Genomic DNA, 14,011 nt, shown 5'->3' with positions numbered 1-14,011 from the left:
TAATTAAAATATTTATTTTAAGAGATGTTAGTGGGGGAGTGGAGCAACTGCACTGTATGCAGGAGTAGAGGAAAAAAGGAAAAGACAATATGCAGAATGGAAATGATGGAATGAGTCTAAGGGCAAGAACTTTTTTGGGCCTTCAATAATTCACCCTGGAGACCTTAAGCACAGTGCCAGTGATTTAGTGTCACCACCTCAGAAAATAATGATGGCATCGGCAACAAGAACATGTGTCTATCCAGATGCCAGGACATCAAAGCCCCCATCATTTTATTGCTACAGCATTGACAAAGCAGTTATCTGTGCATATGTGATGTTTTGCCATTGGGAAGACATCCTTGGTGATTGGTGATGATCATTAAGGATGGAAAAGGCATAGAATGGATGTGTAAACTGAGCTTGCAAGAAGTGTGCTGCCAGTAACTTCAGTGCTAAATCACCCACATGTGATCTGGGAATTGTCCTGCACTGATAAAACTTCCATTTATATTAGCATGGGGTATCTGACATCTCCCTTGCAAATGTTGAGGACTATGAACATCTAAGATTATTTTCTCTGTCATTTCTGTGTGCACAGTATATACAAATTTACTGTTTATAGCACCATCGTGACTTTGAGAATTCATTCAGCAGCAGTGCAGAGTTGTAGTTAGGGCTCTGCTCCAGGGCAGAGGCTTGTAGGTTCATAGTCCAGGTGGGATGTTAGCTGTTGTACCTTTCAGTAAGGTACAGTACTTCACTCAAAGTGCTCTGGGAAGTGCTTCGCTGCATAAGTGGGTCTCCAAGTTGTCACTGTAAATAAGAACATGTTCTCAAATGAGGTACCTGGTAAAATAAAGAAAAAAATATCAGCAGTGGTTAACATTGTACAGTATAACAAGGCGTGTACATCCATCTTTCAAAGATGATCAAGTGGCAAGCCTATTTTTCTCTATTAAATGTATTTTTAGCAATGCATTTTAACCATTATATTTAGAGAATGTTTTCATTTTGTTTTAATTCTTTCTTCATTACAGCATTGAGGACTCATGCAGATTATACCAGATTAAACAGAAATAAATGTAGCAAATCTGTCACCATGTTTCTTAGGTCATTTTTATGTGTATTGGTTTGCAAGGTGTAATTGTTTAATGAGCAGTAAAGTGTAATTTCAAGGCTGTGGCTTTGTATCTTCACTACTATCAGTTTTAGAACATTCCTGATGGATAATAATCTTCCTACTCTGAAATATTAATCATTCCCATTTTCCCCTGATTGAATAGTGTACAACACTTGAGTCTGACATTTATGTGTTTACAAAATCAATACAACTGTTGAGCTAGAGTTTAATCCTGGCATGGTTTTGCGTGTCTTCAGCAATTTGTGGTTTCTCGGTATCACAAGGTTTTAATCTACTGAGGTATTTTGTTATGAACTTCACTTCTGATATTCTGACACCATTTAGAGCTCATCATCAATAATTCTTCATATCAGAAATACTGCATGACTGCTACATGTCTGACATAATAAATGTATGATGTGCAAAACAAGTCATTTATTGCAAGGAATTTGATTTAAAAATAACATTTCTTTACAGTTTAAGAAGTTTCTCTTTGGGTGCAAAAGGTAGCAGGAAAAGCTAAACACAAAAGCAAATTTGGAGATACCACTTGCAGGCAATTATACGTATACTGCAGTTTGTCATTACAAAGCAGACAAATTATACACATGAAAAATGTAAAGATGTGCATGTTGCAATACCCCAGTTCTTAAGTGTGTCAAATTTGTGAGCAATGGATTGTTGAATCTATTAAATGTTTGCAAGGAATGGCATTCCGACTAGGCATAAGCAGGGGCTAGACTAAGAAAAGTTCTCCAGTCGTGGTTTAACTGTGCACAGTACTAATATTTAAGAACAAACTCTTAATAAAAACAACAGCAACAGCATGTTAAAAAAAGGCTGTACAGCAAGGAGGCATTTCCTTAACTTAATTTTAAAGTTTTGGATTGGTGACTTAAAAAGCAGTATCCCATTAGATATAATGATTTTGCTGCATAATGGATTCAGAATCCCTTCATAACTGCAACACAAGACATAATAATCACATGGATAATGCTTTTATTGGACATGATTTAGGGGAAACTTGGCCAGGTCATTGGGGTAACACCCATACTCTATTCAAGAAATGCCTTGGAATTCTTAATGACCATAGGGAGTTAAAAACTCATCCAAAGGACTTTTTTTTTTTTTTTTTTTACAGTATAGTGTCCTCATCACTTTATCAGGGCATTAGGACCCACCCAGACAGCAGTGTAAGCACCCCCTACTGGCTCCACTAACACCTCTTCCAGCAGCAGCTTTAGCTTTTCCAGGAGTCTCCCATCCAGGTACTGGCCAGGCTCACACCTGCTGAGGTCCAGTGGGCTGCCAGTTATAGGTTGCAGGGTGATATACTGTAGCTGCTGGCTACATGTGCAAACTCAATTTAGGTTCTGCCTCAGCAATGTGCTGAAGTAATCACAGCTTCCATTTGTTCATATTTTTTTTGCTTTGAATGTGCAGAGCCGGTTGTATATACTGTATAACAAATTATAACATTTAGGTTGATTTAAAGCTAAATAATGTGATAGCTATACAAGGGTCTAAATATTTATGTAAGGCACCTGTTTCATTTGCTCATGAGGAGCAAGTGGTGTTTATCTACCACGTTTCTTCATGTACAGCCATTTGTTTGCAACTTTCCTGAAAACATTAGCAATAAAACAAAAATCAGAAGATCTGTCATTTTATAAAATATAATAAAGCCTCCTGCTGTATTTGGATTGAACCACTTCAGAAAACTTTGAAAGTCTACCAATAAAGATTGCCCTGATTATGAAACAATACTGCATTTTGATCACGGATTGACATAAAAAGAAAATTTAAAGCTTTCGAACATGATGCACAACAAATGTTTCACAGTTAAGCCATATTCTTCTCAGGAGATGACATGCTGGCAAGCTGTCAAATTATCCTTTCACATCTGTCCGTTTTTCATCACCTGACAAATTTGACATTCTCTTCAGAAGACATGCTCACTTTTGCTGTAGTCTGTCTCTGTCTTTTATACACAGTATATACAGTATTTTCAAAATACACAGAACATATATAGTAACGATATATTAAAATTATGTCAATGTGCTATACCTATACATATAAAAAAATATTTAATATCGGAATATTAACCAAAATGATTTATTTGCATAGAAGGTTATCAGTTAATTTCGTGTCATTGAGGTCTATCGTTATTGCATTACATTAGGCTGCATAAGCTGCAATAAAACAGTGAAATTTAACATTTCCTCTGCAACAGGAGAACACATAGGTAAGGACTACTTTTTTTGATGGCTGCAAGTGAAAGACTATTGATCTTGGGATTATGTCAGTATTCTGGTCACAGCTAAAGGTTTATTAGGCCAAATTGTGCAAGATTAAATGCAGAAGACAATATTTACCAAATTACATTTCAAGTGAAAAGTCTGAGTAACTGTTTTGACATTGTGAAGTTTTTTTTTCTTTCAAAATCAGAAAAGTCTATATATGAAAATGAAAAACCTCTGACTTCTAGTGGACATTAGAAGTCTTATGTGACATGTAGTGCTCTTTGAAAGTGTTGTGGAAATGAGTAGATTGAAATCTGAGAGAAACAGTACATATTCTTCAGGACACTGGTTCCCTGCAACAAGGTGCCCTATACTCAGAATGCATTTGCTAACTGATTATTGTTAACTGGACAGAGGACTGTCTTTCATGTCTCCCTTTAGCACAGGTAGCGCGCAGCACAGATTTCAGTGCCCTCTTTGCACGTGATGATTTATAAGGTGCTTGATCTGTGTAGCTTCTCTGCTTATTTTCAATGTTTTCTGCTTTACATCACTTAAATAAATCCCCCACCTGGTCTTAAACAGCAGCTCCCTTGTTTAAACATTAGGCAGCTTCCCAGTGCTGCCACCCCTTCCTTTCTCATTGCTTTCCTCTCCTTAGACATGATTGTGATGACTCCTAATCAACATTTGATGAACACCCATATCAGACCTTGATTGAGAGTGAGTTAATGCTCCAGGGCTCATTTATGAAGGACAGTTATTCAAATTTAATAGCTTGATTATAGAACAGAGTGAAAGAAAAGGGCATTCTTCTTGAAATGATTGCTTGAGAGAAAGACATAGAAGCTGCAGCACTTAACACTGCAAACTCAGTTCTCAGGTCCTTGGCCTGGAAAACTGGGATAGGGCAGTTTGCTGCATGTTTTTTAAGATTAGTGTGATTACCAAAGTGCTTGAAACCATTAACGTGAATCAGGTGCTTTTAAAAAGCAATCCTGGGTCACTGTCATCTCTCACTTTCCAGATTCAAGTAGCATTTCCTAATAATCAAGAGCCTATGTAGGTGTGTGTTACTGATAGAGTAGCTGTTGTCGTTTTCTACATCAAAGCCCTTGAAGCCTTGATTCTAGAGCTACACCAGTGTAATGAAAGTGAGAGAATCTACACAAGAAGTTAATACAGGCAGCTGTAATTACTGGCTCTCTGTAGAAGAGTTAGCAGTGACCTTCAGCAATCAGTAGACTTTATGAAGGTGACTGTTTGCTGGAAGTGGGATGTAATGTGTCTCAGAAGAATCATAAGGCAGCAGGGAATTCAAGGCTACCCACAAAGATGTTTTTTAGTTATTTCTACTAGCCTGCAATTTGCCGAAAACCCATTGTTTGTGACAAGACTGTTGTCGATTTAGGAAGTCTTTCCTTTTCAGTGGCAAAAGCCATTTAAAACAGTATTTGAAGAATAGATTTGAGAAACCACATTTGTGAGAGGGGATGTTTTAGTGCTACTTACATTACATTTCACAATTTGTGAACAATAATTTGAATGACATTCCAAAATGTACAGTAAATAGTTATGTGGATTGAAAGGCAGCTTTCCCATTCCCAAATGTACTAATCAGTGAAGTACTGTACTAACTGTGCTAACTCCGTGTTTTGCGGGTAAGAGCCCCAAATCTGCAGAAGACTCTAGTAATTTAGGGGAACCCTCCCCCCCCTGCAATTCCATATTTATTATGTATGTCTGGATACTTCTAATAATGCAATAATCAGCTAATTAGTTTGCTTCAACCTATTTTTGTTCACAGGAGGAAGAGCTAAGAAAGAGTGGAGAGGCGAAGTATGCCCACTTGAGTAACGATCTTCACGTTTTAATTGAGGTTTTCGCTCCACCTGGAGAAGCATATTCCCGGATGAGTCATGCCCTGGAGGAGATTAAGAAATTCCTAGTTCCGGTAAGTGAAGCTACAGCCTTTCTTCCATTTGAATTTGAAGGAAGGTGATACTGTATTCTGATTAGAGTTTAGAGACTAGAAATTTCTTATAATGTTCTTTAAATCTGTGCATGGTCTTTTGCTTGTACTTTTTTATGGTTGACAAACTATTAGAAAACACAATTTAATAAATGCTTACAAAAATGCTTAAGAAAATTACATTCTAGAGGGAAGGATCATGCAATGTCGAAGGAGGCAAATGAGGGGCCATTCTTGAAAAGACCATAAGTGAAACTAAATGTTCACCATTTCTTACAAGTGCCCAGTGTTTGGGCTTGCATCACCTTACTGGGAAGCCTATTCCTGACAACTGTAAGTTAGTGTCAAGAAGAAGTTCCTTCTTTCCATCCTAAATTAATTCCCTTTTAGTTTCTTATTTTTACCATGTCTATGCTTCACTACTGAGTATGTTATAGTCCCCTGAATTAACCCCATCTACAGTTTACCCCATAGGATTGTATTGTATGTCCTTGAATCAAATCACAGTCTTTGCTCTAGACAGATTAAATTTAGCTCCCTTAACTCATCTGCATATGTCAATACACTGAGACCAGGAAACATTGTTGCCTTTATTTGAACTCTTTCTAAGGCTATAACACCTTTTTGTGGTATAGCGTCCAAAACTGGACAATTACATATTCAAAGTGAGGTCTGACTAATGCTATGTAATGCTTAAGCATAGCTTCAAATTTAAATTCCACACTTTTGTGCTATATACTCTGTTTGCATTTTTATTGCTGCTTACAGTCTTGATAAAGAATCTACACCAACATCCAGATCTCTTTCATGTGTACTGTAGCTTCCTACAGCTTCAGATCATTGATGTGATATGTATATGAAATAGTATTCCTAAATCCAGTATGGAGCTATAAAAAGGTGAATATATTAATTCAGCATGTTTACTGCACCTTTAAAATTTAATATTATTAATCCGCTATTACCTCTTATAATATTAAAGCCCACTTCTATTTATTTATTGTTAATGTACTAAATGAAGAATGAAATATTATTTTCTGCGTCCCTCTTGGCAGTTCCTATATGTTTTTCAGCTGTGCCAGAAAAAAAATGCTGGCTTCTCTCGATTACTGTTTTTCTGTTCCCCATCACAATATCTCAATGTACATGAAAAAAGATTGGTTCCCCAATATAATAATGTCACCTTTGCTACATAACTAAACCACAAAAACTTAGACTCCGCAACGGCCAACAATCAAACATCCGTTCAACACCTACTTCCTGTCTGTGCTACAGCAAAGTGCATCCGTACTGCAACCACAATCAAACAGCAAATATCTACTGTCTCATCGCAAAGCAAGATACAAATACATCTATATACAGTATAGGGCAAAGAGTGGGTAATCAGAAAACAACATACAATAGACCACTAAACAGAGGAGGCTGCTGGTCTCAGCGCAGTGTTTTTGGAAACAGTGACTGAATTTAACGAGCAGTAGTGAATGGAAAGGGTGATGCTTAGCACTATGGAGAAAGGAGACAAGTGAAATTACTGTCACAACAGTTGAGACCTGGTAAATGTAGGGACAAAATTATGTTCTGACATAAAATGTTCTGAAATTTACAGTTCAGGTTCTACCACGAATACTTTTTATGGTGCTTGATATTGTAAATACTGATTCATGTTGGTGATGGAAATTTACCTCCCATATTAAATATTCCTGATAAGAATCAAGCTTAAACAGCTTTTCCATTTCATTTTAACATGCTGTTTCGCACTAGGGCCAAGGGACACTGTGTACTGTGTGTATTGCTTCTTGTATCTAAGACCTCCAGAACTATAGGGATGTCTTCTTGATCTTGACTGCAGAATAAAAAGAATGGGATTATAAACAGAGAGTGTTTGCAGGTATCGGTGTGGAGTGGAATAGAGGCAGTGAGTGACCCGTTTTCTGATTCATTTCAACGGACTCCTCTTATGAGCAGACGAACATTGTCACCAGCTGCATAAACCTATTAAAGCTAAGCATGCAAGATGCTGCTGTGCCACAATGCCACTAGGCATCAGGAGAACAGTCATCCAGGCCATATGTAAGACTGCCAGCAGATGCTACTGAAATTTCTTCTTTAATGCCAACTGTCGAAAAGCCATTAGTAAAGAAACCAGCAGTTATTATTGTTGAATTTGCTGATGCCAGTAGATATGAAAATTCTGCAAAATATATATAAGGACAAAATGTGGCTGATAACTACAATATAGTTCATGCTACCCTGCAATCTGTATTTTTATGCAATTAATACAGTACCTTTGCTCCAGGATACAGTTTCTCATCACTTAACAATACATACTTCAAAAACCTATGTTGTGTATTTTTGCTATTCTGCTTTCATTACCTCTTAACTTCTTATATGAATGTGCAGTTTTGAGAAAGCTGAGCATTTTACTTAATTTCTGTGCAGAAGAACTGCTGTATTATCCAGATATTACTGGATGTAACAATATTTGATTGCATCTTCTTTCCTTATAGTAATAAGGTTCAGAGAATTTCTAAATGATGCCATTATTAAGTGAATCAAATTCATCTTTAGGCTTTGTGTGGATTCTGTTTGCTTTACCGGTGTACAGCAAACTAAGCTCTGGGTGCAGTTTAATAAAGCAGATGGGCAAAGGGGAGTCCTATAGTTCTGGACATAATCTCTGTGTAGTGTCTTGTAATCTGGGATAAGACACATTAATCACTTGCTCTTTGCATATACAGTATATAGGATAGGAGGCTCACAAAACTCAAGAATGGAAGCTGGAATTTTTTCTACATTTGTCATTTTAATAAATGCAGATTGCCTAATTTTTAAATGCTAAGAAATCATTTTAATATGTGGCCAATTACTTAGTATAAGATAATTAACAAAACTTACAATTATCCCAGTTAGCAGTTGTATGCACTTCAGTAATATCGATGCACATCTGTTCCTGAGGCAATGTCTTGGTAAGCAAAACACTTTCATCTGAGAGAGCAAGACCTGAAAAAAATGTTAATGCAAAATTGCTTCTTTTTTTTACGTTAAATACACTTATTTCAGAAAGGAGCAGAGCACACTGGGGATAAACAAAAGTCAAAAGGCAATAATCTGAAGGATACTGTATCATCCAGGTGGATGCTGCACATTGGTGGTGGTGGAGGGGAGACCCCATTACCTGTAAAGCGCTTTGAGTGGAGTGTCCAGAAAAGCGCTATATAAGTGTAAGCAATTATTATTATAGTTATTATTATTATGTATCTTAAGTTCTTCAGCATTATACGATTAAATCACATTCATCTTTCATATACTGTACATACAAAATAGCTAATAAAAGGCCCATGTGATAGAGGCCCTTGACCTACATTTATTAACAAACATACTGCCCAAATCTAAAGGTTTCTAAGTTTTCAGAAACTGATAATCCAGCAGTGAAGAAAATACTTCTTCCTTAATGGAGCAGAGGACTTCCCTTTCAGCGAAACAAACCCATATACAAGTCAAACTGTATACACACACCCATCCGTTTTCTGACTGCGATATCCATTAATCATCTGCAGTGCAACAGGCGTGAAGCAGGATACTGTCCACCCAGTATCCATCACCGGGCACCACTCTTACACTTGGGCCAGTTTTCTACAGTGGAAGCCAATTAACCTTTCAGTGCTGTGGGAGGAACCCCACATAAACGGGGAGAACAGAACAATCTGCACGGGGACAGAACCCACAGTCCAGAACTGAACCCATAGCCCCAGGATGCGCAGCAAGGCCAGACCCTGCCCCTGTGCCGCCAGGCTACACACAATTTATATCAAAATACCATATATAGAATTGGTGATGCACTTTTTCCAACTGTCATTGTTTATTCTTCATATTCCTATAATACCAAAATATAGATAAATATACTCAAAGCTCTTCAGGGAAAATACAATGTGTTCATGAATACAGGGTCTTCATAAAAGAATGCATTTATCATTTTAAAATTCTAAAAAAACATATTTCTTAGACAAAATGAAGGGGAATTTAAAAGATTTTTAATTGTAGTTCAAATCTTAAAAGCAATGATATTAGAAATTATTCCTTTCTCAATATATACAATTATTTTTCTAGTAAGCACTAGTAAGTAAGTAATAGTAGAATACATATATCAATAAGGGCATTATTGTATCCACTAATTTTACATTCCTATTACCTTGAAACGTGAATGGCATACAGTCTTTCTAAATCTGTTGTCTAAAAGATTTGTAACCATTACAGCAATAAATGTAATTCTTATATTTTTAATAAGAGATATCTTGAATTTTATAGAGCCAAGTAAAATTTACAGGGGGTGACAGGAGTGATTTTTGAACTAGTCTCATCCTCCTGAGGATTTGGAAAGACTGAAGCTGAAAGCTAACTGAAGGACAGAATAACTTGCGATACGACTGTATGTGTTTGAGGCATCACGCTGCCTGATTGGGTGTTCTCTACTTGGAGTCTGTAGGGAGGAAAAGGCATATTTTGGTTCACATTTGTATCTCCCAGGGAAGCCCTAACCCTTAAATAAATTAAGGAAAAAGGGCATTGTGTGTCTGCATAGACACACTGAGATCTTGGTGAATCTTAATAAATGCCGAGTGCTTATACTGTACAATATTTAAAAAAAAAAACAGGTCTGGAGGTTCAAGCCTTTGAACACCAAAATAAGTTGTTTTCAAAAAGGAGGCTAATCAAGGCAGCAGGCTGTAATTTTCTCTTCAATTGGATTTAATCATCTCTTTCCACTTCAGATTTAGGTCCTAATTGGCTTGAGCACACAGAGCAATGACATCAAGACTTAGATCAGTAATCCCATCAAAAACCCTATTGGTTCAGCTCCTGATACAGCCTCTTCACATTTCCTAAACAATTCAGACACAGCACGTTTTGGGAGAGGGACTGTGATTGAACTTTTCAATTCATCCTAAATCACACACAAAATGCCACACTCCACCCCTGGTCATGAAGATCCCAAATCCTCCAGGTGCCATACTTGCCTTCAGATAGTGACTGATGACTGTAGTGATGCCAATCCAATCCAACAAGGGGTTGGATAACGTACTGCAAGTAGAGCTTGGAGAAAAACAACAAACTGGCATATCAGGACATTGGGAAGGAGTGTCACAGGGCATAGAAACCTTATGCACTTCTAAACAGACTACAAGTTTCCCAGCTACTTCTTCCCACTTGCTTTCAGCAAGGGTCTCTTTTGAACATTCATTATTTTGTTACCATATGCTCCTTCCTGAGACTATTGGCAGTTTATCCTCAAATGAAGTGTAGCTTGGCATCACAGAATCTTACAAGAAATAATCTGGTAACAATCCGCTGACAGAGCAAGTGAGAATCTCATTAGCAGCTGCAGCTTTAAAGTACTTTTAAAAGGAAAGGGTACACATTTCTCATGAAGCAAAATTAAGTTATAAAATTCATATTCAGAGAAACAACTTTTGGAATTCCACTGCTCTTCTTCATGTGTGGTGGATTTTTGCTGGGATCTGTAAATTCTGTCCTATAAAGCTCTGTATACTATTCTGCATTTTACTACAGTATATTGCATATTCCTTTGGTTTGGTGTTTTAATGTTTATTTAAGAGAAATAAAATAAGGTAAGCATAACAACTATTTTAATAAATTTCAAGTAAAGAATAATTAAACTAAAGTATTAACAGTGGCCACACAGGAAGCAGTGTGAAAGCAGACAACAGGGTAACACTCATGGTTGTTACTATCTCTGTTCTTTAACTTTCCTCACTTTTGCATCCAAGTTCAAAACAGATTTTCAAAACAGCAGACTGTTGTTTCCTAGAGTGAACTCAAGACTTTCTGGGCTCCTACTGTGGTGTACACAGCCTTACTGGCTACGAAAATCTTGAAGAGATTTGGCTTGACCTTTTAAGCTCCTTGTGTTTCCAAAATACTGCCATGCTAAAGAAAGACCGCAAAACAGTAGAGTACAGTACATCTGCAGTAGAGAGCAAGGATTTCTGGTCTCTGAATGCCACTTTTTCCATCTTTTAGAACCAAGTTAATCTGGAATCAAGAGTTTTATATGGAATACACTGTATATAGTGGCACAATTCTGTTTCTTTTCTTGTTTGGAGTATTCTGTTTTAGGTCCCCCAGAATGAATCCATTAATTTCAGTGGTGTCACCTGAACCTGTATGCAGTGTGGTGGATTCCTAAGGTTGAGAAAGAAAGGGCTGCAGTTGTCAGCTCACAAACACTGCATCAAAACTTTGAATGTTTCTGTTAGGGACCCAGTTAATCTAAAAAAAGCATAAAAGGTAACATAGCAAAGTTCATTATTTTCAAAATAAAATTTATTTCAGAATGCTATGTTAGTTAACTACTTTAGGTTTCTGCTGGATAATAGTTTATTTTATTTTATACAATTTTAACAATTTTATAATTTTAAAAAGTGAGGTAAATTTTAACAGTTCTATTCACATTGTCACTGACTAACAATATGCATGAAAGAGTAAGTGAGGGATCAAAGCTGACACAGATTTCTAAACTCAGAAACAGACCTCATTGCTATCAAAAATGATATTAAAACTGTTATGCTCTAGTGCTGTCAAACATTGTGAAAGAACAGAGACAACCATTTCATCCATCCATCATCTAACTACTTCATCCAATTCAGGGTCACGGCGGGGCTGGAGCCTATTCTGGCAAGCAATAGGAGCAAGGCAGGATACACCCTGGACAGGACGCCAGTCCTTCACAGGGCAGGCACAGAGACACGCTCACACCAGGACCAATTACCCTTTCAACTGAGCAACAGTGCTGCTAACAGCCAATTCAGTTTAAGACAAAACATATTTAATAAACTGTTCCATACAGGAAAATGTATTACTGGTAGCCCTTAGTTTTCAGCTGTTTTTGTATTGCATTTTTGCTCTGGGTACAAGTCTGTGAGGCCTCAGCTCTTCAGTGCTTTTAATCACTGAAAGCTACCTGTGGATATTGCAGTTTGCCTCTTTTTAATCTCCCCGTCAGGGATTTTATAATAATTACACTGTAGAAATGCTGAAAAACTACAAATTCTCCATGCTTTACTGTTAAAAACCTTGCCAATGTCTCTCCTATTGTGAGAGTATAGATATTGGAGATGAACTAGAATATTATATTATCATATTTACTCAGAACTAAGTCTTCATTTAAAACTGTGCAGCCTGTGCACTATTTTAAGAATGATCATTTTTGAGACTCTAGACTGTCTCTGCCCTTTAATTGGCATTTAATGGAAAAAGTCTTCCTGTATAGAATAAAATCCAAAAACAAAACCATATTTAAAATGTACTCCAAAACCTACCAAGCAATAAGTATTAATTAAACAATTTTTACACTGGCTAACTTTTATGTGCTTACTTAGCCTCAGTAGGTATTTAATGTAAACTAAGTATATCATAGACTCTCAGCTCATTATACATTAGCTCTGGAGTGTCTGAATTACTAAATTGTGTTTGTTGCGCCTGACTGCCTTTTGAATGAAGCTAAAATTGGTTCTGCCAAGTGCCCTGGAATTCTCAATAACTTAACTGGACTGCTGCCATTTCTGAGTTAAAAAAACATCATTGTGTATTATTTTATTGCCGTTTGTACTAATAAAGTTTTACAAAGTGTCTATCTGAGGGTGGCCAGGTTGATGTCAGGCATCGAAGCTATGCCTCAAGCTGACTGCAGTCAGGAGTTTGTATGGTAGCACACCCGAGAGGGATTGCTCTGGCTTGTCCCACAATACAGACGTTTTTCTTAAGGACTTAAACACTTTGTATTAAAGACACCAATCCATCACAGGACTGAGACGCAAACGCAAACGCAGACATGCACACTCACAGAAGCCAATTAACCCATCTGTTTTGGACTGTACAAGAAAACCCCACACTGGCATGGGGAGAGGATACTGTACAAACTCCAGCCAGATAACATGCTTGGAATTGAACCCAGAGCGCCAGTGCTGTGAGGCAGCAATGCCACTGTGCCACTGAGCCTCCCCGATAGTGACAGAGACCCATTTAGCCAATGTCCGCCTGGAATTTCCACCCCTTAAACATTGTTATATCTCTGCAGCAGAACATATCAGGGGCCCGGTTCAGGTCTTAAATTGAAGCTAACCCCCTTGGCTTTGAGTGTGAACTGTCAATTTCTTATATTTCTTAATGTGTCCACTCACCAGACAAACATATGAAAAAAGGTCAGAGGTCAGAATTTTCAATTCTAGGCCTGGGAATGTCCTGGGAATGATTTAAAAACCTTGTTCTAGGTGACTACTAGCTTGGATAAAAATCTGAGACAAATTGATCTATTAGAAAAAAATCTACATCATGTTTTGTGAAGACTGGACCTGGAATTAAATTTCACGCATATGGTAAAAAATCATAAAGATATTGAAAATAATAATAAAAACCATTGTAATTGCTATAAAAACCTTAAGACACTGCTAGAGAGCCTTTATCTGCTGTTATGCAATGAAAAAAAACCTCAGAGTTGCCTTCTGGTGTGGAGTACTGATAAAAAACCGATTCATTACCCCTTCTGAGTCAATGATTGACAGCTAAAAGGCAGGCGGAATACAGCCTGAGGCTTCTAGAGGAAGTCTTACCCCCTAAGGGCTCTGAATGGCTGAAAATACAATGAATGACACCGTTTTCTTACCAATCAGATCACCTTAT

The 14,011-nt window shown here is 37.3% G+C and overlaps 1 protein-coding gene across 3 annotated transcripts in view; it reads left to right on the top strand.

The window, feature by feature from the left end:
• Positions 1-14,011, top strand: part of khdrbs2 (KH domain containing, RNA binding, signal transduction associated 2) — a 123,522-nt gene that overhangs the window by 75,230 nt on the left and 34,281 nt on the right. For all 3 annotated transcript variants that reach the window (XR_015928016.1, XM_088610801.1, XM_088610802.1), the window contains one exon: positions 5,153-5,299. Coding sequence is in view for 2 of the 3 variants with exons in the window: in XM_088610801.1 (XP_088466927.1) it covers positions 5,153-5,299 (147 nt within the window). In the remaining variant the exon portion in view is untranslated. The remainder of the gene's footprint in view (positions 1-5,152; positions 5,300-14,011) is intronic.

This window comes from Lepisosteus platostomus, chromosome 17 (genome assembly GCF_059453375.1).
Source record: "Lepisosteus platostomus isolate fLepPlt1 chromosome 17, fLepPlt1.hap1, whole genome shotgun sequence".
NCBI classification, from domain to species: Eukaryota; Metazoa; Chordata; class Actinopteri; order Semionotiformes; family Lepisosteidae; genus Lepisosteus; species Lepisosteus platostomus.
This window is presented reverse-complemented; position numbering and strand designations above follow the sequence as displayed.